We start from the raw sequence: 27,472 nt of genomic DNA on the forward strand, positions 1-27,472 counted from the left end.
TGCCTCTGGCCCCTTCTACCAAGCTTTAAAACCTTCCTCAGGCAGAAGGCAGAGGCAGTTCTGGGAGCTTCCCTTGTGTGAATTTTCAGCAGTCTTTTTTCTCCCATGGGATAGCTTCTTTCAGTTTTACAATGTTTCCCAAATTCTTTGTGTGAGAATTACTTTGAAGTAGTGATCAAATACTGATTTAGTTAAATGAGTGAGCCACAAAAAAAGAAACCATATGCTTTAGAGTACTGTTAAAATTCAGTAACTTTTGACTATTTTTAATCATTCATTGCCTTATTATCTTTGTTTTGCCTTCTGAGAATGACAGCACCCTGAGGATTAAAATCAGATAGGAAAATAGAAGGGTAAATGCAATATTCCTCTTGAAGATGAATAAGAGATTTTTAAGTCCCAATGAACTTTAGCAAAATACTATGCAATTCCCTTCTACTTGCCATGGAAAGTAAAGGCAACTTCGGGCCATATAACTTCTGCACATGCCTTTTTCTTTTTTTTTTTTAAATACTACTGTACTATTTTTGTGCATGTTTAAAATACAAAACAGTGTGGTTTTTTGTTTTATTGATTATACTTGTATGCCCATTTTTTCCACTTCTATTTAATTTTTTCTTTTTTTTTTCTGCCTGCCAACTCCCTTGCAATTATCTGTAAACAGTGATGTTTTGCTTAGAACAGTTAATCTTGACAATGTTTTTATACAGAAAAAGACAAAGATACACAAGTATTTTTAACCCACCTCAGTTTAAAAAAATATGCTAATACATGGCTGAGCATGTATTAAACACCATTATTTCTTTAAGAGCAAAATAAAATGTTAATTGCTCAAGATACAGAGACAGTCCCAAAAACACATCCACTAAAACAAAAGGCTTTAAACTACTAAACTACAAACTGATCTTGAAATCCAACCAGAAAGGATGAAAGAGTTCAACAGAATAAATACATTTCACCCTTTGGCATCTGGGTCTTCTGATGTTTAATTAAAAGAAAAGGCTAAAGGCTATGTTCTCTGAATGTTAGCTCACTGCTGAGGTGCCAAGGGGACAGGCACCTTTCAAAATACCTCTTCCCAACAGGAATGTAAAAATAATTTTAATTTAAAATAAAACAACCCAAATAAAAATCATTAAACTGCATTTGAAATGCTTCATTGGAAGACAAAACTCTGCTCTGCCTTCCAGAAATGCATTAGTGGAAAATTTCTTGGTGCAAAACATTAGACATGTTCTTTCTTGTATCACAACAAAGATGAATTCATTATTTTGTGAAGCACATGGTATCAGCACAGTAGTACAAAAAAAAAAAAAAAAGGGGGCAAAGATCTTGAATGTAATATATATTTTTAATAAGTATGTGAGAGAAATTAATTTGATCTCACAAGTTAGGTCACACAATTCAGCATCTCTCTGAATTCCCTGTTGCTGAGGTCCACCTGGGGGAAGCTGTCCCATTAACTGCTCATAAGGATGCTGTGACCACAAGGACATCCACTGACTCTGGTCTCAAACACCAACACCATCCCAGCCACATGAAGTAAAACATGTTAAAACATGTCTATCAATACTAAGAGATGGTCAGGTTAGAGCTGCAAAGTCCTTAGAAGGACTCCAGAATCTTCAGAATCACACAGCATGTCAGTAAGAGCATCGCCTCTGTCCTGCTGAGGAGTGCTCCTTTTGCAGCACATGTGCTCCCAGCTGCCCTGTTAAACTAGTTCTTACCTGCAATTCACCTGGGCCACAAAGATTCCTAGAGACATGCACTGTGTTCTTTATAGGTACCTCAAACAAAGTATTAAGATGGTGTAGAGAGAAGGAAAGAAATATCCAAAGTGGAATAAAACCCACACAAAAGTTAAACATGTGTCACATACGTACAATCAAAGCTCATTTTCAGTTCTGTAGCTTAAAATATTACTGTGTAGAGAAGTCTTCAGCTACTTAGCAAATCTAATGCTCCACAAACATTACAAAATTATTTCTAAGGAAAATATGCAAAACCATATACACTTTGTTATAGTTGTTAATTATTAGAAACACTTTAGTTCCAAGAGAAGTATATGTTCTGAGTTCCTTCAAGTCTCTAAAATAGTAATTTCTCTCTGTCTCATTTTTTAAGCCATGGGTTGCATTTTTATCTGTAATAAGAAATTGCAAAAACTAAAACAAAGGGACATAAAGCCATTGTTGAAATGGAGAAATAAATTCCTGAGTACCTGTTTTCAGCACTGGGCTTCATGTTGCAGAAGGTTATCTTTTCCCACCCATGAAACTGAGTATTCCCTATACTGGGCTGAAAGACAACAGTCTATCAGGACTACTAAAGACTTGCCTGGATAGCTCAATAAAACAAGAAAATGAGAGACATGCTTCAAATCCTCAGCTAAAGACAGTAGTTTTATCTCTAACAACTGCATGCTTGGCAAAGAATTATCTGCAGGTTGGGATATCCCAGCATTTGAGTTTGAGCCAGATTCTGCTTTTGGCTGAGTATACGGTTGGAGTGGCACTGAAAATGGAAATGAGAGTTAGACTTGCATATCACAGAGCACACTGTGTCAGAATTTGTTGAAATATCTCACAGTCTAATATACTTCATTCTTACCTGAAAAGGAAATTTAAACTGGCAATATGACACTATCCTCTATTTTTTACTGTGAAAACAAGATGCAAACATTACCACACTACAAAAACACTTGACTATTTTTTCACTGCTTAGTAATCACATGCATATAACAATGACACAACCTAGTTAAAAGTCTCAAAAATCCAATTTCAACAAAATATGAAGCACATGGTAGCTTATATCCACTATATCTAATGAAATAAACATATCTCCAATATTGTACTTCTGCATGCAGAGATTTTTGTTTGTTGTCTGTTTAGTGTATATACTTCAGATCATAAACCCAGTTATTCTCTTCAGATCCTTTTTTTTATGATCTGTGTAAAACCAGCATTAGAGGGTTGCTTCACAAAGCAAGTATGGACCAGACACCAACCAGAAATACAAATACTACTTCTTAAAATTAGTATTTGGACTTTGAATTCCTGGGCTGAAAAATACATCTGCCCAAGCAATTGCATCGCATACATTACTTGCTAGTACTATGTGTACCTCCATCCCAAAAAAGGCAGACAATATTTTACTTTCTGTGAAGAGAAAAAACATGTTGGTTCTGTCCCTCAGTTCAGAACTAAGCTTTTCTAATCTTTAATCCATGCTTATAAAGAAATCAGCTATTTAAGAAGTCAGAACATGCTCAGCAACGGTCTTTCACAGATCAGATTTGAGTTTAATCTGCAATGAATCTTGACTATAAGGCTTCTAGTGTTCTATTTTTACCAAGTTTATCCTTCTGATACGAAATGTACTTTTACACTTTTTCACACTTCTAGAGATTAAAGTTCCAATGTTTATATTAGCAGAAGTGCTTAGGGTAAAACCAGTTTTAAAAACACCAGGCTGTGAATCTACCATATTTAGACTCTTTACACCAAAAAAAAAAAAAAAAAAAAAAAAAAAGACAGCAAACATACACTGTACTATTTCGACAGCTGAGACAGACAGTAATTTTTACTCCTATTAAAATACATACAAAATTATTTCTATTAAAAACAGTGGTCAGACTGCATCATTCTTCTCAAGAATTCACATAATAAGAATTTATGCTTATGAATATACACAGGAATGGCTCATTTGTAATTTAAGTCAATAGTGCAAATCACATGCTTAGTAATCACAATGCTTAAAATTAAACACATGCAGAAAAGTCTTCATGACATTCCCTACACAAGAATAAAATGTCACATAACTATCACTCCACATGCCCATTCTACACAAAAACTGACACCAGTCTGATCACTTCTCCAATGCATTTAAGCAGAATCATGTTGTTCTATAGTCAAATGCAAGCTGTACACCAAATTTTTCCTTGCTCTACAGCTGCAGATGTATTAACCAGTTCATTCTGTCAATGGCATTTATTATCTTTATTTCTTAATCCAAAGAAAGGTTATTTAAAATCTGTCCCACTAAAACTTAATGGATGAAGCAATTCAGGAGGCTCTCTGCAACTGGACCACAGGCTGACGGGATAGCCTTTATCACAGCATAAAGACAAGGTCATATTTTCTTATGATTTCCAATTTGTTCTCCACTTGTACAGTTTCTGCACGCATCTCTTTTTGAACAGTATCTGCACATGTTTTTCTTATGACTGTTTTCATTTCCCAGGAATTTCTCTGCCTCATCATCCATTAATCATTTTTCCTTCTACCTTTCTTTCTTATTCAGCACAAGGAAAATCTCAAGGAAGAAACTGTCACTGTCGAAACTTTTAACCCAACTTCAAAGAAAAACAAATGAAAAATCCATAAGTAAACTTATTGTTTTTAAGAGTACTTCAGCTAGATAGGTTTCTTCCTCAATGAGCCTTACCAGCAGAAGACAAGAGATATTTTAATCCAGTATCGTCACATTTTGTTTAGACCATCTTCCCACTTGCACCACTTCTCATCAAATTTAAATGACTTTTGATTCTGGGCTAAGCTGTGTCAGCAAAAGTTGAATTTGACTCTTATAGGCATAAAAAGAGAAGCACAACACATCAACTTGACTACACAATGCCTCCTGCATTCATTATTCTTCACTAGAACAGCCAAAGACAGATATGACAGAATATGATGTTGACAAGTTGCAACCCAAAATAATTGTCTTTACTGGTGATATCAAACTCCTCTCAATATTTAGACACTGCAGGTGCTGGTCATTGATTCACAGCAAACATCTGCTTCCTAAATTAGTACCCATGCTTCAGCACCATAATATGCAACACTGGTAGCAGCAGCATACTAAACCTCCTAAAAACAAAGCAAATTTATGTGCCAGTGTTCTTGAAAAGCTCTTAGGATCAATGAAGTAACACATGCCTGAAACAACTGATCTCTTACAAGTGCTGCCCTCTGGATAGCATCTTCTGTCTCTCAGGGTAATGTGCAATCTGATGAGTAGTAGTACTTAGATTATGCAAAATAGATGCCAAGTGGTTAGCAAAGACATTCATGTCTTTAAAAGCTATCTCCAAGTTACAGCAAGACACAGAATGCCTATACTGGCAAAATGCAAATGAAAAAGCTCACTTCATTTTAAAACTGACAGTATAATCCATTTCTCATTACTATTTATTTTAAACATTTGTAATGTCACAAGCAATTCTGTAAGAAGTCCTCTTCAACAACGTCTCTAATAAAGGGACCTGAACATCTTGCAGATGTTCTGCAATTCTATTGGCTTTCAAAAATATTATGGGCACCAAGAACTTTATTCAGTAAGACTACTCCAACAATTCACAGAACTGTTCTGTGTAAGTGGACTGGGGAAGGAGAGAGGAGGAGAAGCAGAACCATATTTTAGGCATTGGTTACATACAGCTTTTAAACACCTATTAATTCAATTTTTTGGTAATTTCGATGGTACTTAGTTTTCAATAAGAACTGATTTTAAAGTATCCTTGTATATAAAGGTCATGCAAATACTTCTCTCAGACTTCAACAGTCAGTAAACCCTCCAGTATCCCCAAAAGCTTCTCAGAGCTGAATTCTACATGAGACAGCTGTGTTTAAAGATACGGACCTATATGGACTATTCTGCAAGCACATATTACACTTCACTGCAACATACACCACTGAATGGGAAGAACTCAGTCTTGTTAGCAAACACTTGAAAGAAGTATTCTCATCCTCTTCTGTGTGATTTAATTCCTGTGCTTGATATTTTCCCCTCTGACTGTATTAAATTTCAGAGTTACAGGGTGTCCATTTTTTTCTTTTATGTGTGTCACAACACACAGAACAATTTATAGAATCATGAAGCAGGTTTATTTTGCTAGAGGGAACAAAGTGACGATACGTGTTCGCAAACATGTCAAAGGTACGTGAGTAAGAAAGGTGTGGCCTGCTTCATAGTTACAACATTGAGATTTTCAGAGCCAAGGCAGCTGCAATGCTAGTGGCACAACCAGCATTCCTACTTTTTGAAAAAGTACAGCTCTGCCAGGCTGTAATGTGGTGTACAGAGTTGCCATCCTATGTAATGTTTAACTCTAACTATTCTCAGGCGTCCACATCTAGAAATATTTAATAATCCACAGCTTAGTTTTATTCCAAATAATCTGCATAACAAATCTCTAGTAATTAAGCTATACAAGAAACATAAAGGACAGAAATGTAGTTACTGTAAAAAATGACACTAAAAATATCACACAGTTACGCTGAAAACCATTGAGTATTTTATACAGAAACATAATGGGTCTCCAGAGGAAATGTTCACCCACTTGAGTATATAGTCTATAAGCAAGCATTTAATTTTCTTAAGGGCTGCTGCTGCCACGATTCCACAAAAGTATCTACTATAAACTAACAGGAAAAACAAAATCACCTTGAAATTCAACATAAAACTACAATTGGTTTATGCATTTCAGAAGAACAACTCATACAGTTAAGCACTGCACACCATAACAATTAAGAGCTGAGAATACCCACAAATTGGAGAAACAGAACCTAAGCTGCAAAAGCAACAGTCTGCTTTTCATCACTTAGTTATTTCTTTTAAAGCTGCAGAGCACATTAGGGTAGGTCACATTAACTGAGAGCCCAGAGGCATTTTGTTGCTCAAATAGAACCAAAGCTCTGCTCAAAAAAAAAAAAAAAAAGAAAAAGAAAAAAAAAATTAAAGTTCAACCAGCTGACCTTATCTTTGAAATCACAAACAGAGCACTCACTTTAGACCTTCATGACTTCAGCAATAAAGTTCTCAACACTGTGTGCATTACAACAGCATTCATAATGCAACTTGAACAAGTCAGTTACAGGTTTCTCACTTTTTATTTAATGTTTAAATACTAAAAAGTCATGACACAAACCTGGGTCCACGTGTCTAGAGCTTCTTCTAATTCCATTTGTTCTTTTCTGCAAAGGAAAAATACAAATCAAGGATATGAATAAACATGTTTTCATGTAGGCACATCACACTCCTTTCATTCCCACAATCTACTAGGCAAAGCTGGTTTTCTGAAGTTATTTCCCCCAACCACGAACACAATTATCTTTATCTTGTAGAAAGATCACACTTTGAAAAATATTCTTAGTAATGTACACAGTTTTTTCATATACCCCATTTTTTCTGACACTAGGCTCAAAAGATTCTCAGTTTATAGGAGGTTTGTTCATACATCAACATTTTTGATAACACGTACAAATGTATTTTTTAATAATTTACAAATAGGATAAGGGAAAACCACGCAGTCTGGCATTATCTGCCCCAGATCACGTCCACCAACACAAAAGTCAAAGCCTCTTATGTTGTTTAGTAAGGTAGAAACTTTGACTATTTCTACTTTATACTGAAGCTATCTAGAATTCCCTATGGAATACTTAATTTTCTTATTTTCTGGGAAAGTACTTAACTACATTTAGTAACTTCTCTCTCTCTTTTTAATTGGAAGAACCAGAGTTGTGTGAAATCAGAAACTCTCTGACGAGATTCAGATTATTTTAATTTTTTTTCTACATTTTATATTCTAAGATACTTAATATGGATCCCTGGAAATTTCAATGTGAAATAACACATCTTGAACTACTGATCTGCTTTTGCAGGCTTGTTTTAACTGGTAACTTGCATGATGGCTCATGCATTTATTTATTTTTTAATCAAACCAAGCAGAGAAAAGCATGTTGCATAACAAAGGGAACAATTAGGTTGCTCTGATTTACTTGCAGTTGATATAAGCTGATGCAGGACACACACCAAGGCAAGCCAGAAAGCAGTAACCTGAGGCATAACCAAATTACCAAGCCCTGTAGCAAGCAAGCAAAACAAAAAGCTTGGTTTGAAAACAGCTTTCAAACTCTCGAGTCCTTGGACATATTCTCTCTGCACCCCACATCTCTAATTAAAGAAAGGATGCAAGTTTTGTTTCATCTGTAGTGGAAAGAAGAAAAATTTAAAACTTCTGCCACAATGAAGGTAATAGTACTCAAAACAAAAAGCTCAATTATATCCTACCATGTTTTTTATAGGTGGAAGCTGTATTGGTGATACAGATTGATGCAGAGTGGTGAGTAACCACAGAAGAGAGGGAAAGGGGCAGGACTGGGTAAAGGAAGTCCAAAGGGAGATGAAGAAATGCTTAACTGAAATGCAAGCAATACAGTGACTCTGTGACAACCTAAGTCATATACATGACAGGATCAGAAGGAAAAGTTTTAAGGAAATTGTTCTTGAGCCGTACGAAAACATGCTCAATACCCTTAAACATACTGCAGTACCAGCAGATTCTTTACATTACTGGTACAAAATATAAATCCATGTTTTCTAAAATGACAGTTCTTCATGCATGCTCAAGTTTCCTTCTGCACAGAGATAATTAAAGCAGGTACTTAATAGTCTTGGTAAAAATGAAAGTAACCCTGATGTTTTAGATCAATTCAAGAGGCAACAGCAAATCAATAGCTCCAAAAAGGAAGGGGTTTTTATCTCTCACAAGAAAAAACACTATACATGTTTTTTCATCCAGTTAGATGGTGAACATACTGTTCACCACAATATGTTCCCCACAGTAGTTTTACAGAGCCTGGCAGCCTTGCCCATGAGGCCCAGTACTTGACCTGTTCACAGCTCCCCAGTCATGCCTGCTGGCTGCAGGACTGGGAAAGCATCAGGCAAATGGACCATGCTGTGACTCCCATATTTTAGAGTACCCTTACTTAGTGGATCCTTCCAGGCAGAGACTTAGAAGGCTGGGCAGCTCTTGGCTGGAGCACGGCTGAGGTTGCAGTGAGAGCAGGCAGGCAGCAGTGCCTGGGCAGAGCCAGGGCCGTGCCAGCATACCCCAGTCCCCAGCCAGAGCTCCCCTGAACTCACCATTCCCCTGCAGGCCTCCAGAAGCCAGAGCCCACCTGAGGCCCAGAGCCCAGGAGCTCACCACAGCGTGCAGAGCTGCCCTGACCTGTCCCACCACCACCACCACCTGGGGTCACAGTGACACCCAAACAGCTCAAACATCAGAGAGCACTGCTGTGCTCAGCCCTGCACATGACTACCCCCATACCAGCCATGTCAGCAATAACATCCTTACATTACCCAGCATGTCATTTAAACAGTTAAATTACTATAAACTTCTGATCTAAAATAGATGCTAGAAACTATTATGCTCTAGGTTTGAAGTGCTGCATCTCTTTGTCAGAATTGGCAGTCAAAACTCAGCTGCTGTGCTCTCCCACATGTTAGTGGAGAGGCACCAGGAGCTGGCCAGAAAATTACCTAGGGTGGGCTTGCAGCCTTGATGGGCTGATTGGCAAGGTACCTATGTGCATCACAGCAGCTCCTCTGTCCAGGTCCCATTTTAACATTCTCTCCAGATTACATAAACTCTATAATCACTGGATACCTCTGCATCTACAATCTTTTCTCATGAAAAGGTGAACACTTCCCTGCTGATCTTTCATCACCCTCTCTGCCTGGTGTGGCAGAGAAAAAAAAAAGAATACTTTTAACTTTACTGCCAGATTTTGTCTAGGAACAGTAAGGATCTAACCGTCAGTTGTGAAGCAATGTATGCTTTCTTACCTGTAGCTTAAAAAAAAAACTCCACCCCTTTCAGTGCTTGCAGCACTAACTCATATCTCTGCAAGTTTAACTCACATTTTGAACAGAAGACATTCATATTTAATCACAAATACCTTGTTGCTTAGACAACTTCTACAGCACTCTAAATAAATCTGTTGCTAAACCCAGAAGAAAAGCATATCTTTTCCCACAACACGTGCACAAAATAATAAGGAACTCTTATATCATGAACAAAACAAACATCACATGCAAAGGAAAAATATCCTTACCTCATGTTTCACGTTTCCGTGTTCTGAAACATAAGTAAAAATTGGCATTATTGGTGACTGCAAACTGTACACCTTTGCTATAGCAATCTCAGTCTGTGCTGCGTGGCATTAAAGAAAACACTGCTGCCTTCCCTTTGCTACCTGATACCTGCAGCCGCCCAGTGCCCGGGGCCGCGCCAGGTCGTTGTGCAAACCCCACCCGGCCCTGGGCAGGCTCTGGCTGCAGGGCACGCTCCGGCAGCGGCACAGCAGGATCAGACAATACACCTTGGAAACTTTCAGAGCGTTTCAAAAACACTTGGTAAACACTGACTCGTTGGGAATTCAAAGCTACAGTTCTTCGTTGCAAGTCGAGTTTACACCTTTTCTTGTCTCTGTCTTTTCAAGAATATGTCAACATGTATCGAGATACATATATATACGCCTTTAGCTTCGAAGTGTTCTATATTTCATGTCTTCAAGTGCAATTCAGCATTGCATTAGCATATCATAGACTGAAGCCATTGGTGGTTTATTTGCCTTTTTTACTATAAGTTTTATGGTACTATTTAAAAAATTATGAAACAAATAAAACCCTGTAGGGGATCAGAAAGACTGCGTAAAGACTAACAATTCAGCATACACACGCCACCACACATACAAAAGACACAAAAGGGGATATCTTTCTTACATGTCTTTGAGTGTGTGATCTGATAACAGGTATTTGGGTGTACTCTAGATTTTGGTTTGGTGTGTTAGCAAAGCGCACACAGCTGTATTTACCTGTGTGCACTCTCTAGCACTACACACACTGCTAGCAGCACGTGCCTGGTCTTCATGTAACTTCATCACATTTGAAAACTTTTACTGTAATGTCTTCTAAACAGGAAGGCACGTTCACAGTAAAAGAAATAATAAAAGTTTAACTGCAAGTACATTTTGTTCTGCTAAAAAAAGGTTACATTAAACAGTAAAGTGTGGGAAAACAAAATCTCTGCCTTTCTAGCACTTTATGCAAAGATAAGGCATGCCCAGACCAAACACCCCAGCTGCGGACGCTGGGCCGGGCCAGGCAAGCACAGCCTTTACCACTGGCAGAGCTCTTCTCACGTACACCTTCAGTCACTGCTTCCCCTCTCACAGTACACCAAAGACACCTCATCTGGTCATCCACAGAAAACGCTTTTATGATTATAACCTTTCCAAAAGTATTAATTTGCATTTTTATAGTGAGCAAAGAGAAGGAAAATAAGCCTGCCCAAAGGAGGAGATGCAGATAGTCTATTCAGATTTTCTAAGAAGCCTGAGGGAATTAGTTGCCAAAGTACTGCTGAAATTCAATACAATTTTGGTATTTCACAATTTGACATGCCTTTTAAAAATTTTTTGCCAAAATACGAATAAAACCACCTTTTTTGAATGTTTGATCTCAGTATTATGAATGACTTCAAATGAAGAGAAGTCAAAGAGGTAAGGACTTGCAAAGGAGGCCAAAACTTCAAATCCAGACTCAGGGAGGTTTTTTTCTTTTTGTTTTTTTTTCCTTTAAAAAAAAAAAAGTCTATGTTTATTTTAGCAGATCTATTATCAAAATACTAAAATGGAAATGTCATTTATCCTCCAGTGGGAGTGAATGAATCTGATTTTTAAAGGTTGCTGTTGAATATTATTTGTATCTCTAGGAAATACCCCAAACCCAGCTAGATCAATGAGTTCCATCTGATCAGAGCATCCCATCAGAACATCCCAGCAGTTTTCATAATAAATAATTAAGAAACTCTGTGGTAACTGTTAAATAACTGAATATCTGGATTCAAGAAATAACTACACAGGAAGGTAATAAATATTCCTGATAAGTCACGCAAAATAAATTTCATTAAAAGGGAGGTGGGAGACTCGGATTAAAAAGAAGACCAACACTGATGGACCAAAACACCATTTGTGGCTTCACTATCAACACTTCAGTAATTGAAAAAATATCCAGTATTTGTATTTCCACATAAAAGCCTATTCAAAAGTAAGACATTCTTGTCTTGTTATTTCAACACAGTTCAAATACTCTCATATTTCAGAATTCGTATTGAATTCTGTGAATTGTTTCCTGACAAAATACCTTTTTTCTCAAACGCTGCACAAGTACAAAAGCAAGAAAACCCTCATTTCTATTTTTAGAAAAAAAGAATGTAATGTCTGCAGATACCCATCAGCAGATATTTTACACGTGACAACTTTAATTCAAGTTCCTGCTCATTACCAATTTGCCAATGAAATTATCGAGTGGGTCCTCAGTTCTGACAGCCAGCTACTTCAATGTCATAGCACAGTTTTGGGGGTTTTTTTGTTTATTCACTGAGGCAATGTTGCCACTGGGTCACATTTTGATAATTATATTTTACTACAGAAGCAATAAGAGCAGCAGCTGGCCTCAGTAAGTGAGGGAGGGAGATCAGAAAATGGGAATAAACTGCTCCTCAGGGATGCAACAGTGCAACTGGATTTAGATGCTAACTACATGGAGAGTAAACAAAAAGGTTACGTAATAAACTACTCACCTTTCTATTTTAAAAGAAAGCTCAAAATATTTAAAGCGTGGGAACTGCAAAGTAAGTCACTTGGAAGGAGCTGTGGGACTACCTATTCCTTTCCAGTCACTTAGCCAGTCATTGCATAATCAGAACAAAATTAGAAATGTGACCTAGATGTATCTTAGTGTAGGACCCTGAAAAATATCAAGCCCCCTAAGCAGCTTTTGTTCAGGTTGAGCAAGAATCGATAGTTAAACAGTACAGCTCAACCTTTGCTGCAGTTTTTAAAAAAGTGGCATAACTCCAATGAACTTTCTGTGATTTGAGCACTTACTTGTCAATTCAGTTGACGTGGAAGGCTTGGAGGAAAGCCAGCAACTTTGCAACTATTGATCAAGTCAGCAAAAACGTAAACAGTGAAAGCTGCTGGTTTCTTTTTAGCTGTCAAGACCCCACGGTTTTCATGAATAATCTCTAATGTGCTGTAGCAAGCAATTATTACATAAACAGCATGGACTACATTATTGGGCATATACATTACCACATGAAAGCAACTCTAAACTTAACCCATTCATATGGCAACATTTTTTCTTTCAAGTTCATCATACAGTGGAAGAAACTTCTTTTCCACCTAAGGAAATACAGTACTTTTTCAAATGGAATTATCTGAACAAGATAGAAATCATGCATAAGTTAACTAAAATTTACTACAAAAGTGACCTGTTCGTGTTTTTTGAATCCATTTATGACCTGATGAGACATGTCTCTAACACTCCCTGGGAAAAGCAATATAAAGAAGAAAATGTTGTGGGTGTGGCACTATATTTAAAATATTCAAAATATTTTCAGATTCTAGAACTGTTATAGGAGGTTTCTCTAATTGAGATATTCAATAGTGTGTAGAACCAGCAAACATTTGCCTGAGAATACTTAATTCAATATAATTGGATGGACTTGGAAAAATTCCAGTCTGAAAATAAAAATGAATTGTTAATTTTGCTGGTTTAGACTAGGAAACAGACTACAGTTCTGCAGTATGTTCTGTGCAGAGTGATTCTGTTTTATCAGTCCTGAAGCCTCTGAAGGAACTGCAAGGGGCACAGAACAACCTATACAATAGAAGTGGGAATAAGGGATACAGCTTCTCCTTTTGTCTACTAAAGCTGTGTCACTCTTAACCATTCCCAATTGTTAACCCTTCCAACTAGTGGAAAAGCATCACCAGATAAGTCAAATTGTCTTGTGCCATGAAAGAAGAGAGAGGAATGCAGCTGAGAAGCCAGAAGAGGCAGCATGGGAAAGGAGACCTCCTCATCAGCCGCCAGAGAAAATAACAACACATATGTCCTGGCCTGTCAGAGAAATATGTGCATCCATTTTAAAATCCTTGTGTTTAAGGATTTCATAAAGTCTTGTGTTTAAGACTGTGCAATCAGACTCGAAGGAGTCCATCAGAACATTAGGGAAAAAAAAGAGGGGGCATAGAGGATTTCAACTCACAGAAAGACTAAGTGATAAGGAAAACAGTAAAATACATGCAAATGTAGAGGACTACTTGAGCATGCACAGGACAAAATTTAAGGGGGGGGGATGTTAAATCAATAACGACAGAAACAAACATAGAAGACTTCAACCAGCACTGCTGATTTACAGCAACAAGGGCAGGAACAGCAACCAAGAAAATCCAAGGGCTAAATGCAGACATTTTGTTCTTTTTATTAATTCAACTAATTAACTCTGCATCTTTTATCACTACAATTTCTACAGTCTGCTGAACTGGCCTTCTTTGAAGCAAAACATCTGAAGAACTGGCATACATTTGTGTATAGCATGAGAACACAGCAATTTATCTTCAGATTTTGTCAATGTTTCTCTCATAAGTGTATCATCTAAATCTGACACTTAATAATTTTGTCATTCAAAAGGTTTCATCTGTCTTTGGATGTCTCTCTTTAGAATTTTCACAAACTGCAACTCGGAATGAAATATAAAGAGATTTAATCCACTCAGGGAGGTTCTAAGTATCATTTCAGAAAGGCTAGCAAAAAGCATCTGCTCAGTGGTCTATAAAGAAAACAATCTCAAACTGTACAAAACCAGAAGATGCTGAGGAAAACTCAAATGCCTTTGACAAACCTAATGGTATATTCCCATTGCAGTGTTTTGAACTCTGATCACCTCTTTTCAAATAGACGTCTAGAAATACAAGAGGTCTACAGAATGGGAATGAAAATTATTTGAAGCATACAAGAAATTCCACTTATGAAAAGTTAACAAAAAAAGAAGCTACTGAGTTCAGAGAGTATACTATTAAGAGGTCACGAGAAGTTATAAAATAATTTATCATAGAGAAGCAGTCAGTCAAGACTTCTATTGACTCTTCTCACAAAAACCCTAGGTGAGAAGTGCTGCATAGAGAACTCACTGTTCTAACATTTGTTGAGTTAAATACTTCTAAACAGGAAAGATCTATGCCAAAGTATTAACAAGACCTAAAAACTCTTCAAACACCAAAAAAGATAGAAAGAAAATGTAACAGGATCAAGCAAGGAACATCATTCCCAGGCATTGTCTACCACACGAAGGATTTGCACTTTGCTGTGAAGCATCTGGAATGGCACTGGCAGAATGACAGAACACCAGATTAAACAGAAAACACATATATCTACACACACACACACATATTCCAAGTCTGTGGCCATAACTAATACCACAGGACTGCGGAATAATAATCTCCAGTTTCCCAAAGGGATAATTGTGTTTCATGTCCATTAAACCCTGTGAAAGAGGCTGAAATAGTCCCTTAGAAACAAATAAACAAAAAGAAAAAAAATCCAAATACAGCAATACAATAAGTGTTCCTGGCATTTTGCTACAAGCCTTCCAGCTATGCTCCACAATTTCTTATCTAATAGCACTCTCAGGCCACCTCTGTTGATTTCTCAGAGAAGCAACAAATGACACCGTTAAAAAAAATACATTTATAATAAATTAATTTCTCTAAATATTTAAAAAAAATACTCAAAATTAAAACCAGGTTAAAATTTTGTGCATGTAGAGCCTACTTTTTGCACAAAATGCAGTGAAAATACTGAATTTTACATGATGTCTTTATGTCTGCATTCCTTTAGTAATATTTCATAACTTAGCAGGCACAGCAAGTAACTTATGGGAGACCTCATTTCTCAGCACAGCTGGAAAACAATTCCTACTCAAGTTGCAGTAACCAATATTTCAGAGTCTGAATTGTCCCTTTCCTTTCTTGGCCACATAGGCAAGCAGAAAATGGTAAAGCTCCTCCTAAAACCTTTCCTTACTCTGTGCACATTATGAATGGGCAGCACTGCTGAATCAACACTTCTTTCTTTCAAAAGGTAAATAAAGAGTTAAAGTAGAAAACAGTAGGGAAAAATCTGAGGATTTTCCTTCCTACTCTCTGGTCAGAGTCCCTCTATCAGGTGGAGGGATGACACATTTTCAGGCAAGTAAGCAAAGCCCTTTGTCCTTTCCATCCTCATTAATTGATAAAGCAAGAGAGAATTATGGCAGCAGCTGTAATTTAGAGTTCATTTTAGCAGCTATGATCTCAGAGCAGGCTGTAAGGAAAGGCTGCTGTCCTTCTGCCTCATGAGCACATAGAAGACCACAACTCTCCTGTCTTAGACTAGAGCTACAGGAATCTGGGAGCCTTTGAATAGAAGAAAAAATAGACTGAGAAGAGAAAGCGAAGTTTGAAGAGAGCACCAAGAGCAGAACACCTGGATATAAGCAAAACATGTAACACAAAACAGTATCTTAACAAACCAGTTGCTTCCAATTTTCAGAGCACTATCATTTTACAAATATCAGGAAGATGATTTAAAGTAAAATCAAAAATAACATTCCGCTCCTTTAAATTTTTAAAATTATAATTTATTCCACTTACAAAGAAGGAGAAATGTGATTTTGTTGTTGTTATTTTGTTCTCTCTATGAAGTGCACAGCATTGCTTAAGTATACAGGAAAATTGCGAGAAATCAGACCTTTTATTACCTAGACCTGATACATGTTGCACCATATGTGTCCACAGATATTTACAGAGGAATAGAAAGACAAACTCCTGCTCCCCCGGGGTGCCAGCTATCCAATTAAAATAAAAACTACAGAAGTGATATTAAAAGGAAAGGAAAAACGCAGAAGTAGGGGTGGTTTATACCACAGAAGATAGTTCTCCAGTGAAGAACAATGTGTTTATTTTTCCACTCTATAATTTAAATGCAATTGCTTTAAAACATTCAATTTTTAAATAATTTTACATATTTATTGTCTTTATAATATCTGTAGAAGGTTCAGTGAAAAAACTATGTTCCAAAAAGGATCTCAATCACAAATACTGTAATTGCTGTAATGATTTTTAGATCTACAAAAGATTATTTTTAAAGAGTCCAAACTTGGAGGACAGCATGGAAGATCTCCAGTACAGAAAAGCAGCTGAGAAAAAAGAAGTTCACTGACAGCAGCAAAAGTCAATACCTGCCATCCTGTTGATTTCATGAAAGAATGATGCAGGTAAACAGCACTGCGAGCCAAAAGCCAAGTAAAAGTCAGGAAGTGATGCAAACAGGGACAAAGACAGAAACAAGCTTATATTGAAAAGAACAGCAAGCCACAGTTGAAATCTTGAAGCAGCAGCTTAGTAAAGAACAGTGGATGAAGTCATCATGTAATTCAAGCAGTGGAAGAAAGATTATCTCTGCAACAGCATTTTGCAAAGATTGTAGATACTAATGTCAAAAAGAAAATAACCCAATGGAAGGGATTGCTGTAGCTTATGTGAGGTGAGACATGAGAAACTACACAGTTATTTCATAATAGTTTGTGAAAAGGAATGTGCATGTTTTAGAGAAGTGAGAAGGACTAGAAACTCCCCCAGCATATACAAAATTGAATTCTCTTTCAAACACAATCAAAAAAAAGGCATAGAGGGAAGAGTCACAAATAGCAGTACAATTACATGACTAACTAGCTATAGTGTAACAAACTCACTGCCACCAAATGCATAGGTACAGGGAAGGGAAGGAGTGGCCAAAGATGAGGGCTAACATTTAGCATTAGCAGGGGGAGATCCAGAAGATGTCAGAAAAATTTACAGGTACAATACTGAGCAGAAAGGGAAGATGTCAAATTTTTTGAGTCATTTGAAGGAGGCCAAATGATAATTGAAGTCAAAAGAGCCCTGAAGGTCCCAAAGAGCAGAATAACAGGGGAAGTGCAAAGTGACAATGGTCAGGGAAGAAACTCACAGAGTACAGGAATCGATTATAAGAAGAAAAAAAACAGTCCTTAGATGTGGGAAGTAGAGAGCCATCAATCACATTTTTGTGAATATTGTGAGTGGACAGAAACCATAGAAACCAAAGAGATGAAAGAGGAAGCTGAGGCAACGCATACAGCTTTAGGAACTGAGAGGAAAATATGAAAATTGACAGATATAAAGGGAGAACCACAAGGATGATAGATGATGTCCTGTACAGTAGGTGTTACGTATGAGCAGACTACAATTGAAACGAGAGCAATTCCTTCTTGTATACAACATTGACAAAGAAATTGGGTTTGACCTGTAACAGTTCTCTCTTGCTTCTTAACATTTCAATTTAGTAGCAATAAAAATCCCTATGAATCGTAAATGCAATTCTAATTGTGCTTATAAATGGAAGTTTCACAAGTATGCATGTTACAATAAACACAACTTAGAAGTAAATTAAACCTTAATTATATCTAACAAGTTTCATGTCCTAATTAAAAATGGTATTCTAACAATAAAAATGACTTACCACCTAAATTAGCCCTGCCACAGTTGTCTAGTCTTCCTAAACATTCTTTGTGTGCTCCAGCTCCACACTTAGAACATAAATAGCCTTGATAAAATGTTCCCCTGTAAAATAAAATTAAGTAGTGATACATTAGAGGTGACAAATTCCACACATAAAGGACATAAGAGACATGGCAGAAGGTATTAGAAGTCATTTGCTGTTCTGCATAATGATAGTCCTTAAAGGCTTGAGAAAAAGTGACAACTGACAAACAAGCAGCTCATCTGCTTTTTGCCACTACTAACAAGTTACAACCAGATAGTTCTTTTGGACTACTAGTAGAATAACAATCTCCATTTCAATTTAATCCAAAGCAACTTTGGAACAGTACACTTGAAATTGTACCATTATCCATCTATCCTTCTATAGATCTACACTTAGTTTCATCTCAATGGGGATTTGCCTAGGCACCACGACAAATAAGATCCATTTCAAGAGAGTTGTAAGTTTGAATATATATTTAAGCATTAAGGAGTTTATAGGCTATATTGCAAACATTCCTGACTTTAAATTTGTTCATTTTTTAAAAAATAGATACCTTGGTACACTTCAGTTAATATTCAGAGCTGCCAATAACTGTAAATGTCTATATACCACAAGGTAGCACTTGGGGATACCCAAGCTATCTTCGAGCAACGTGTATGGAGAATAACACAGCACCATGTGGGTTGTGTCCTGAATGCAAGAGAGCTGTTTCTCAGCAACAGCAGGTAGTGCAGTAACAGACACAATAACTCAGCTATACTGCTTCAAATTCAGAAATTAGCCCTCCTGTCTTCAAGTTTAGAATGCCTGCACCATTCTTCATAGCCACTTAGATCTTATTGTTTTGAGGAAAAAAAAAAATCTTTGAAAATCCAGGTCAGTCTAACTGTTCAGGAAAAAGGCTGCTAAAGGAAAAAATCTATGACAGGGAGGGACATACCTGAAGTTATTTTATTCCATGTCTGTGCTTAACAATAGCACTACCCATACTCAAATGCCCTTGCTAAAATACTGTGGTTATATTTTTTGAAATATCAATAATATGCAACATAGAATCACAGAAAGGTTGGGGTTCAAAGGGACTTTAAAGATTATCTAGTTCCAACTCCTCCTGCCTTGGGCAAGGACATCTTCCACTAGACTGGGATGCTCAAAGCCCCATCCAACCTGACCGTGAACACTTCCAGGGATGGAGTATCCACAACTTGTCTGGGCAACCAGTTATGAGCACCTGAACTGGCCAAAATTTAGAAAGCTTTTGCATCTGCAACTTAACACTATGAAATTTGGGGTCAACACATTCCTTTATACCACTGGACATGTCATCTTTACAAAAAAAACCATGGTACGTCCTAAAAGCTCAAAAATGAATGAGAAACTACAAATATAAAAGCATGTGTGCTTTTATATTTGCACATAAAGGGAAGAGGCAGAATACATGGAGTTTCTTAGCTTGTTGGCCTCACAAATCCTTGTTTATGAACGCATCAGTTATCTGCTAGCATTCCTTACCCAGCCTTGCAACATCTGTCTTCAATTTGTCTACATATCTGGTTCAGAAATGCCTGTTAATGCCTCACAGTTATTTTCCATCTCTCCATAGCAAACATTTATAAGGATCATCATCATTTGATTTTCTGAAACAATGTTCTATCTGTCTTTGCAACTGCTGGTCTACAGCAAGGGACTCTGTGGAAGAGCCATCATGGTGAAAACTGTACAAAATGGTTGCCATTTACTCTTACATAAGAACCATGCTAAAGCCATCTTCTGACAAATGAGAAGCATCTGGATGTTTTCAGCTTTTAACAGCACTCCTGCTAATATTTGGAAATTTGATTACAAAAACTTGCTAATACAACAAGAAACACTAGGTATGACTTCATGAAAACCTTTACAATCTTACCTTAGAAGCATCTGGCAGACTTTGCAAGATGTCACACGACTGAAGGTGTGCATTTTGAACTCATGAAAGCTTGTATCCGCATAGTCTGGCCGTATATTTGACCTAAAAAAAGTTTGAAAATCTGCATTAAACTAATGAAATCTAGAGCACAATGCAACATTCAAAGGAGGAAATCTGAACCCACAAACAGTTAGTTTTATTTATACTTTAATGGTTTTCACTGAAAAGAACCAGAAGTATGGAGTTTACCATACCCCTTGAAATGAAACCTGAATTATAACATTATGCAGACCTAGTTCTTAAATATACCCTGTAACTACCTTAGCTGTCACAATAAATACAAAACTAAACACCAAAACAAACTTCCTGTTTGATAAACTAGGATCATTTTATGAACCTAAAGAATGCTCACCTTTTCCTTCTCAAAAATATTTTGTTATGTGAATGGACAAGGAAAAGCAGCTCACACCCTGAGAACCACCATATTTGAAACATTAGCAGCAAATTTAGGACAGTTAGGTCATAACTATGCAGCAATATACTGGATAACACGAGTGTTTTCAAAAGCAATTAGAAAATATTCACGGGGGTTTGGCTAGTCTTTTTTAATTCTGTTGCTCAATGCGTACAGCTGTTGCTACACACAGGAAATTTAACAAATAAAATAAAAGATCACTATTCACACTACTACGATACCAAGACTCTATTAGCAGGCTCATTTCCAAAGATCAGACTTATGTACAAAGCGCTGGTCCATTACTATACATGTGTTTTGTTTATCCTCCCTTTTAAAAGCAGGTGTATAATTTAAAAATGACCCATTGATCATTTTGTTGCACCAGTTTCCTGGTTTATTTAAATTTTATTAAGTATTCTATTTAATTTTTTTCTGTCATCCCTCCCATTTCCAAGACTGTGTAGGACAACAGGCGTTTTCAATGGATTTCTCTTCTTTTTTTTTTTATTCAATAACATCCCCAAACTAGCTAAACACTGTCAAAATCAGTAATGCTGAAATGCCAGGTTTATAATTTAATATTAACCTAGACTGTATCAGAGAAGACTATATATATAGCAAGGGTTAATGTATTTTTAAATATTATTTATATTGGAATGCTTAAGATGCTAGAAAAACACCAGATATTTATGGGAAGAACATAAGAATGCATGATGCATAGGAATTAAATAAAGGAAAAAAAATCCTGAGGGTAAGAATGCAAGAATCTACAGCACTCAAAGGAAAACCCAGAAACTTTTCTGACACACAAAATTACATATTCACCCGTTAAAGTTGGAGATACTTATAAGTTTCATTTTTACATATTATAAACAACTTCTAGACTAAAACACAGACCAGCCACAAACTTCAATGAAACACAGATAACCATGCAAGCTTCAATCTCTCTGGGACTGAATGAAAAGGCTTACAAAAAAAAAAACAAACAACACATTCAAAGAATCTGTTTAAGTACCCAGTGTCAGAAAGGTCAGTCTTCTAATCTGCCTGCTGAAAACAAACGTGCTGAAAATGAAACTGCACTCAAAAACCAAATGAGATTTTGCTTTTATGCCTGAGAATAACCTGACAATCAGTACTGTTTTAACTACCTCACTTGTGTCTCCCTTTCTGCTATGATATGCAAAATGTCAGTACTACAACTGCTGCTAACTGAGACTGGCATGGCATATGACCCATTCACAGCAGGAAGGGACAGGCATCGGGATAAAATTAACCTCAAAAAGGAAAAGAACTTCTTAAACCAGGAGAAAAAGTATTATTTTGAGGCTCAACTTGGCAGAGCCTGTATTTCACAATGTGTTTGCCAAGGGGCTGCCAAAACTTCTTAGGCTACACTTTAAACAATCCTCAGAACTCCCTAGAACAAGTTACAGAATTCACACTCCCAACAAAAGCTCTTTTTGAGTGACCATTTGGTTCTGAGCAGGGTATCTTGCAGAACCACATTCAAAGTATCAGCAAAATGTGCAGAGACTGAAAGCATATCAAATTAATCCTAACAACCTGATCATTTTTCAAGAACAAACCAAAGAAAAAATTCCATTCATTTCATTAGAACAGGATCAATCTTCAAAAATAATAAGCATAGTGGATCAAAAGAAAAAAATGACAGCCTCATACAGACAGTTGTTTAACACATGCATATGACTACACAACTTCCTTCCATATGTAAAAATTCTCTTTCATTCTTCTCTCAGGCTATCTTCCACAAAGATTGAAATGCATGAACTACTGAAAATGTAACTCCTATTAACAGAACAAAGATGATACACCATATTCATTCTTCTTTATATTAAAAGCAACATTTGAGTTTCTTTATATTTTACAAAGCCATTCAGTTTCATTTTACAGTTCTTAACAGAAAAAATTATTCTTCAGAGGAAAAAAGCATAGTGCTAAAATGGCAAAGAATGAAGTTATGCCCCACAGAAGAGCTGTCACAAGTCCCTTCACCTTTTTCCATTCTAAGTTGTTTTATTGCACCTATGGCCTAAATTGGACAATATAATCTCCCCAAAAAAGAGGAAAGTTTTATCCAGATCAACAGATTTTCAACTTGATCTACTGTGTGCTAAAATTGGGATATATTTGTCCTACTTGCATAAGTAGAGGAATACAAAACTGAAAACATAACACAACACAAACTTGTGAACAGAATGCAAACTTCATTTTATCTTGTCCACTATTACAGAAGAACTAGTTTGGTTCCAAGTACTAGTCAGTTCTTAAGGAGCACAAAAACGTCTCAAAGAGCAAATTCATCAGTTTCTTTAAACCCCACCAGGTTTTAATTTGGTAATTTGAAGATACTAGCAATTACTTCAAAGAATTCCCTATCTAAAAAAAACTTTTCTTTCTTCACCACCTACATATCTTTCATATTCACTATCAATTCACCAAGATCTAACTTCATGTATTTCCTTTTTGGATAAGGCCAAGCTGCCACAAAGATCCTGTAAAATGGCTTTTTTTTTTTTTCTTTAAAGACATGAGCCTGAGTATCTCTTTTAGGAGCACCCAGAAACTATTCATAAACCAAAAGGACCTTTTCAATTTTGCTAGCCCTTTCTTCTGCCACTGAAAAGATATAATTTATCCCCTTTTTTCCCCCCAAAGACACATCACCCAAAATGAAAAGCCCAAAAATCCCTAACAACAAAAGTTTAGTGAATCAAAGGAGAATGCCACTGAAGTACATCACCCACAGATTAAACGGATCTGGAAGGGACTAGAGCCTCAGCGAATAATGGAGGATCCTGTGCAGGAAGAGGGAATCAACAAGAGAAGAAACTTAATCTACTGCTGAGCCTTTCTTTTTGTGTAGACTTAGAAGATGTCTCAAAATGAACAATGTCTCTGCATCCACTCAGAACAGTTTTCTTTTGTCTCTTCCTTTCTGATTCTGATAGTTAATCCTAATTGTCTCAGATTGAGGTCAAACAGGAATGGGAAAATGTCACGTGCTTGATTTCAGTTTACATGTCAGGAAACTATATTCTCAAATTTCAGAGTCCATCACATCTCAAAAAGATCAGTATTGTATCCATTATCTCATTATTCTCTTTCTGAAGAAATAATATACTAAAAATATTAACATTTAGATGCACTGTTATCAGTTGATTCCTGTTAGACAAGGCATTTAATCACTGCTCCAAAAAAAGCACTCAGAGTTATGAGGATGCAGTTTCCAGTTATTAATACCCTGATAAAGGCACTAGAAAAGAACAGTGCAAAATAAGAAATTGTATGCTTCCTCTGAAGAAAGAGTGCTGTAAAGTGAGGCACAAGAAAGAAAGATAAATAATGATACAACAAAATCCATAAAAATAAAAAGAATGTGTACTGTCTACTATAAATGTAGAGGTGGAATAAGGAAAGCTTTGTAGAAAAGCACAGATTGCAGTGCTAACCATGGACAGGAAAACTCTTGCACATTCTAGCACCTGATCACTAACGCTGCACTGTGGCACATCCAGTTCTGCAGTCACAATACCCATCGTATCAGCCAAGTCTGAGACAAGACACTGCACAGTATATATCAAACTGCAACTCTTTCAATGTAAAGCCCGAAACTTGATGAATCTAGGGGGTTGATATTTTAGTTTTCAATATGTTTTCTTTTCAGCAAATAAAAAGTAATGGAAAAATAACAAACTTGCACACATGCAAGTTTCTAACTAGAGATCGAGCTCAACTCATCTGCAACTGCGTAAGTCCAAACACCACAAGGACCATAGGAAATTTTTTTCCACAAAAGCTTCCACACTGAGTATCACATCCTATGTTTTGAGTTTTTAAATACAGTAAATAAAACTGATTATGTCAATGAAAAAAATGTCATGACATAGCATACAACTTTCCATAGCCATGTCCAACCCTAGAGAAGCTCGTTTAGTTACAGCATGCAAGCCTTACACTGACACACAGAACACAGACCAGAGCTCTCACAACACAGTAAACAGAACATTTCATCTTTCTCAAATCTTTTCCCTTCTACTTCCCAACCTGTGGGTACACTGGAAGACATAGAAAAAAAAAAAAAAGCTGAATATTATGTTAACATTAATTTTGAGCATAATACTACGAATATTTTCCTCTTTAAAAGAAGAATTTCTTGTTGGGGAACTAAAAAATAAAAGGAACCCACATACGATTCTTATCAAATTTCAAATATATTGAAGCAATTAAGAAAATCTAATTTGGGTTTAAACCAGGTTCCTTCCCCATCACAGTGGAATAGTCAAGCCCTCTTGCAGACTCCCCAGTCACTCCAACCACAACTTCTATCATAGGATGCCCCCAGCAGCAAATGAAATGTTTCCTCTATTTCTGCTGTCAAACGATCTTGACAAGTGTCCAGAGCAGGAAGACACCCATACACCAGAAATACTTAATCTCAGGTAAATAATGACAGAGAACACATTCCTCATTTTATGGTAAAACTGTCTGTTATTTTTACAAGCAACAGCAATGTAGGGAGTCAAAAGTAGTTTCCCTTTCTCTCTTTTACTTTTTCACCAGGCTGTTTTAACACTCTAGCAGAGACAAAATGTCATCATGAATCTGTTATTAGGACAATTTTTCCAATCCTCTTCTCCATTCAGCACTAGAGTTTTTGTAAGGGACAACCACGAGTGCCCTCTCCTGCACAGTGCTGGATCCCCATAACCACATTTACTCCAGTCACTACAGTGATGTCCTTGGGCTGCCCCTGAGCCTTTTGAACAAAGCTTTCTCTTTCCAAGTTACCTGCAGAATATTAGTCCCACTGGGACCAATTCACTGCTACACCACCAACCCAGAGACCTGGAGGTGCTTATCTTGCCAGTCTCCGTCACTCGGACACACAATTCTTGTCTCTGCATCAGCCATCGGAGCGACTGTGCAAGGAGCAGAATGACCACCTCCTTCAGTCAATCCCATATCTCTGAACAAACCCTTTGTCTGTAAAGTTTGCAGAGTTCAGTAAAGAAAAAAATTATCCAGGTATCTTTTTCAGTTGCCCTTGATACCACAGACTTTGGAGCACTCCTCGTGCATGTGAAATATTCCTCTTTTAAAAATATTCCCTCCACATTTGCAGTGCCACTTTTTTCTACTGACTCTTACTTCTCAGAAGAGTAAATTGATCAAAGGCCAATCTCATCAGCCACCCACATAATGCAACACCTTTATAAATGGTGTCAGAAAGTGTCGGGGTATCAACAGTCCCCCACAAGCTTTTGCAGTCAGAATTCATTCTAGCAATCATCTTTGCCTAGATTAATGGCACAGCTGACCACGGAGTAATGATATAGGATGGCCCAAAATTGTGTTGTCAGAATTGCTTATTTCTATGCCTATAGAATAAGGAATAAATTCTCTCAACTATCCAACCTCAAAACATTAAAATAATTGTGCATTTGAGTAAAATGAAACAGTTTAAACTACAGTTTTCTAATACTTGAGGCTGGAATAGCACATCAAAGGCTTCAAGTCATTCTTAACCCTCAAGACACAAACATGTCACAATAAAAAGATTTGACTGAAGTCAAAATAAAGCAGTGAACCTTGGCAATCTTGACATATTCACCAGTGTAAATTCTATACCCCATTTTTCAAAACTGAACTTTGATTACCTTCAGTCTGACATGTTGCCAAGGTGCATGCTGCAATGAACGTCACTAATATCAAGTAGCTTAGATAAGATTTGCTACTGTCACTTCTTTACTTAATCAAAATCATATTCTGATGAGAAAACATTATGATCAGAATGTGTCTGAAGAGCAATAGCATCCAACAGGCATTTGGCTCCCTCAGAGCAACAATTTAGGTTTTTATCAGCGTTCTTACATGCTTGTTTCCTACCAGAAAAACTAAACAGAGTGCCTTTCACAACAGGTTGGACTAAATAAATTAATTGTATTGCAATATCTTCAGTGGGGTGGGCACAAACATGTTTTCTTTTACTGTCAGTTAAACTTCCTCTACACAATTAAGGCTTACAAAATAAAATGCAACAGGCAAACTACTAAACTTTCAGCCACAAAACTCAATCTTATGTACTATATATGTAATTACTACAGATGTATCCCAAAAGAATAAATAAAGGGCTAAGAGCTCCTTCCCCCTATTTTCCCAGGTGGAGAATAAACATATTAAAATTTCAGTCTTCATTTCCAGAAAGGACATATTTCTAAATATACAAACAATGAAAAAAATCTTATTTCATAAATTCTGACATACTGAGTACATCTTCCCTTGGATGTTTTGCCATTCAGATATTTCAAGAGACTAAGAACTATTGTCTCTAGTTTTTCTTGTGTGGACATATTACTGAAAGCTTACTGGTTGTCAACGAATCTAACAAAAATATAATTTACAAAATGAAGTATTACGTTGGTCAGATTAATTAAATCCTTACAGCAAGTTTAAATATTAAATAGGAAATTAATAAAACGCAAACCACACAGCCTTTACTGGGATAATAAAACACAAACCACACAGCCTTTACTGGGAAAAAAGTGTACAAAAGAGAAAAAATGGCCTTATGAAAATGCAAAGAGTAGAAGAAAATAGAATATGGACCCTTTAGCTCCTGGATACGGATGTCAATCTCATAGCACTGGACAGGCAAAAAGAAGGCATCCAGCAGCACAGAGCACTGGAAATCTACCATCTTGTGGCTTCACTTCCTTCAAGGAGTTAAACAAAAGAGACTTCAGAACACAGCACAAAGAAGAATTCTCCTCTTTCTTCTATTACAAATCTACTTACTATTGCATTTAATGCTACCAGTTATAAACTATAGTCTAAAAAAC

The 27,472-nt window shown here is 36.7% G+C and overlaps 1 protein-coding gene across 1 annotated transcript in view; it reads right to left on the minus strand.

Annotated features, from left to right (window-relative positions):
• VAV3 (vav guanine nucleotide exchange factor 3) overlaps positions 1-27,472 on the minus strand; it is a 157,698-nt gene that overhangs the window by 45,391 nt on the left and 84,835 nt on the right. The window contains exons 16-19 of the mRNA XM_017834280.1: positions 20,153-20,254; positions 18,223-18,323; positions 9,906-9,928; positions 6,932-6,977 (exon numbers count right to left, since the gene is read on the minus strand). Coding sequence (XP_017689769.1) covers positions 6,932-6,977; positions 9,906-9,928; positions 18,223-18,323; positions 20,153-20,254 — 272 coding nt within the window. The remainder of the gene's footprint in view (positions 1-6,931; positions 6,978-9,905; positions 9,929-18,222; positions 18,324-20,152; positions 20,255-27,472) is intronic.

This window comes from Lepidothrix coronata, unplaced genomic scaffold (genome assembly GCF_001604755.1).
Source record: "Lepidothrix coronata isolate B3197 unplaced genomic scaffold, Lepidothrix_coronata-1.0 Scaffold231, whole genome shotgun sequence".
NCBI lineage: Eukaryota > Metazoa > Chordata > Aves > Passeriformes > Pipridae > Lepidothrix > Lepidothrix coronata.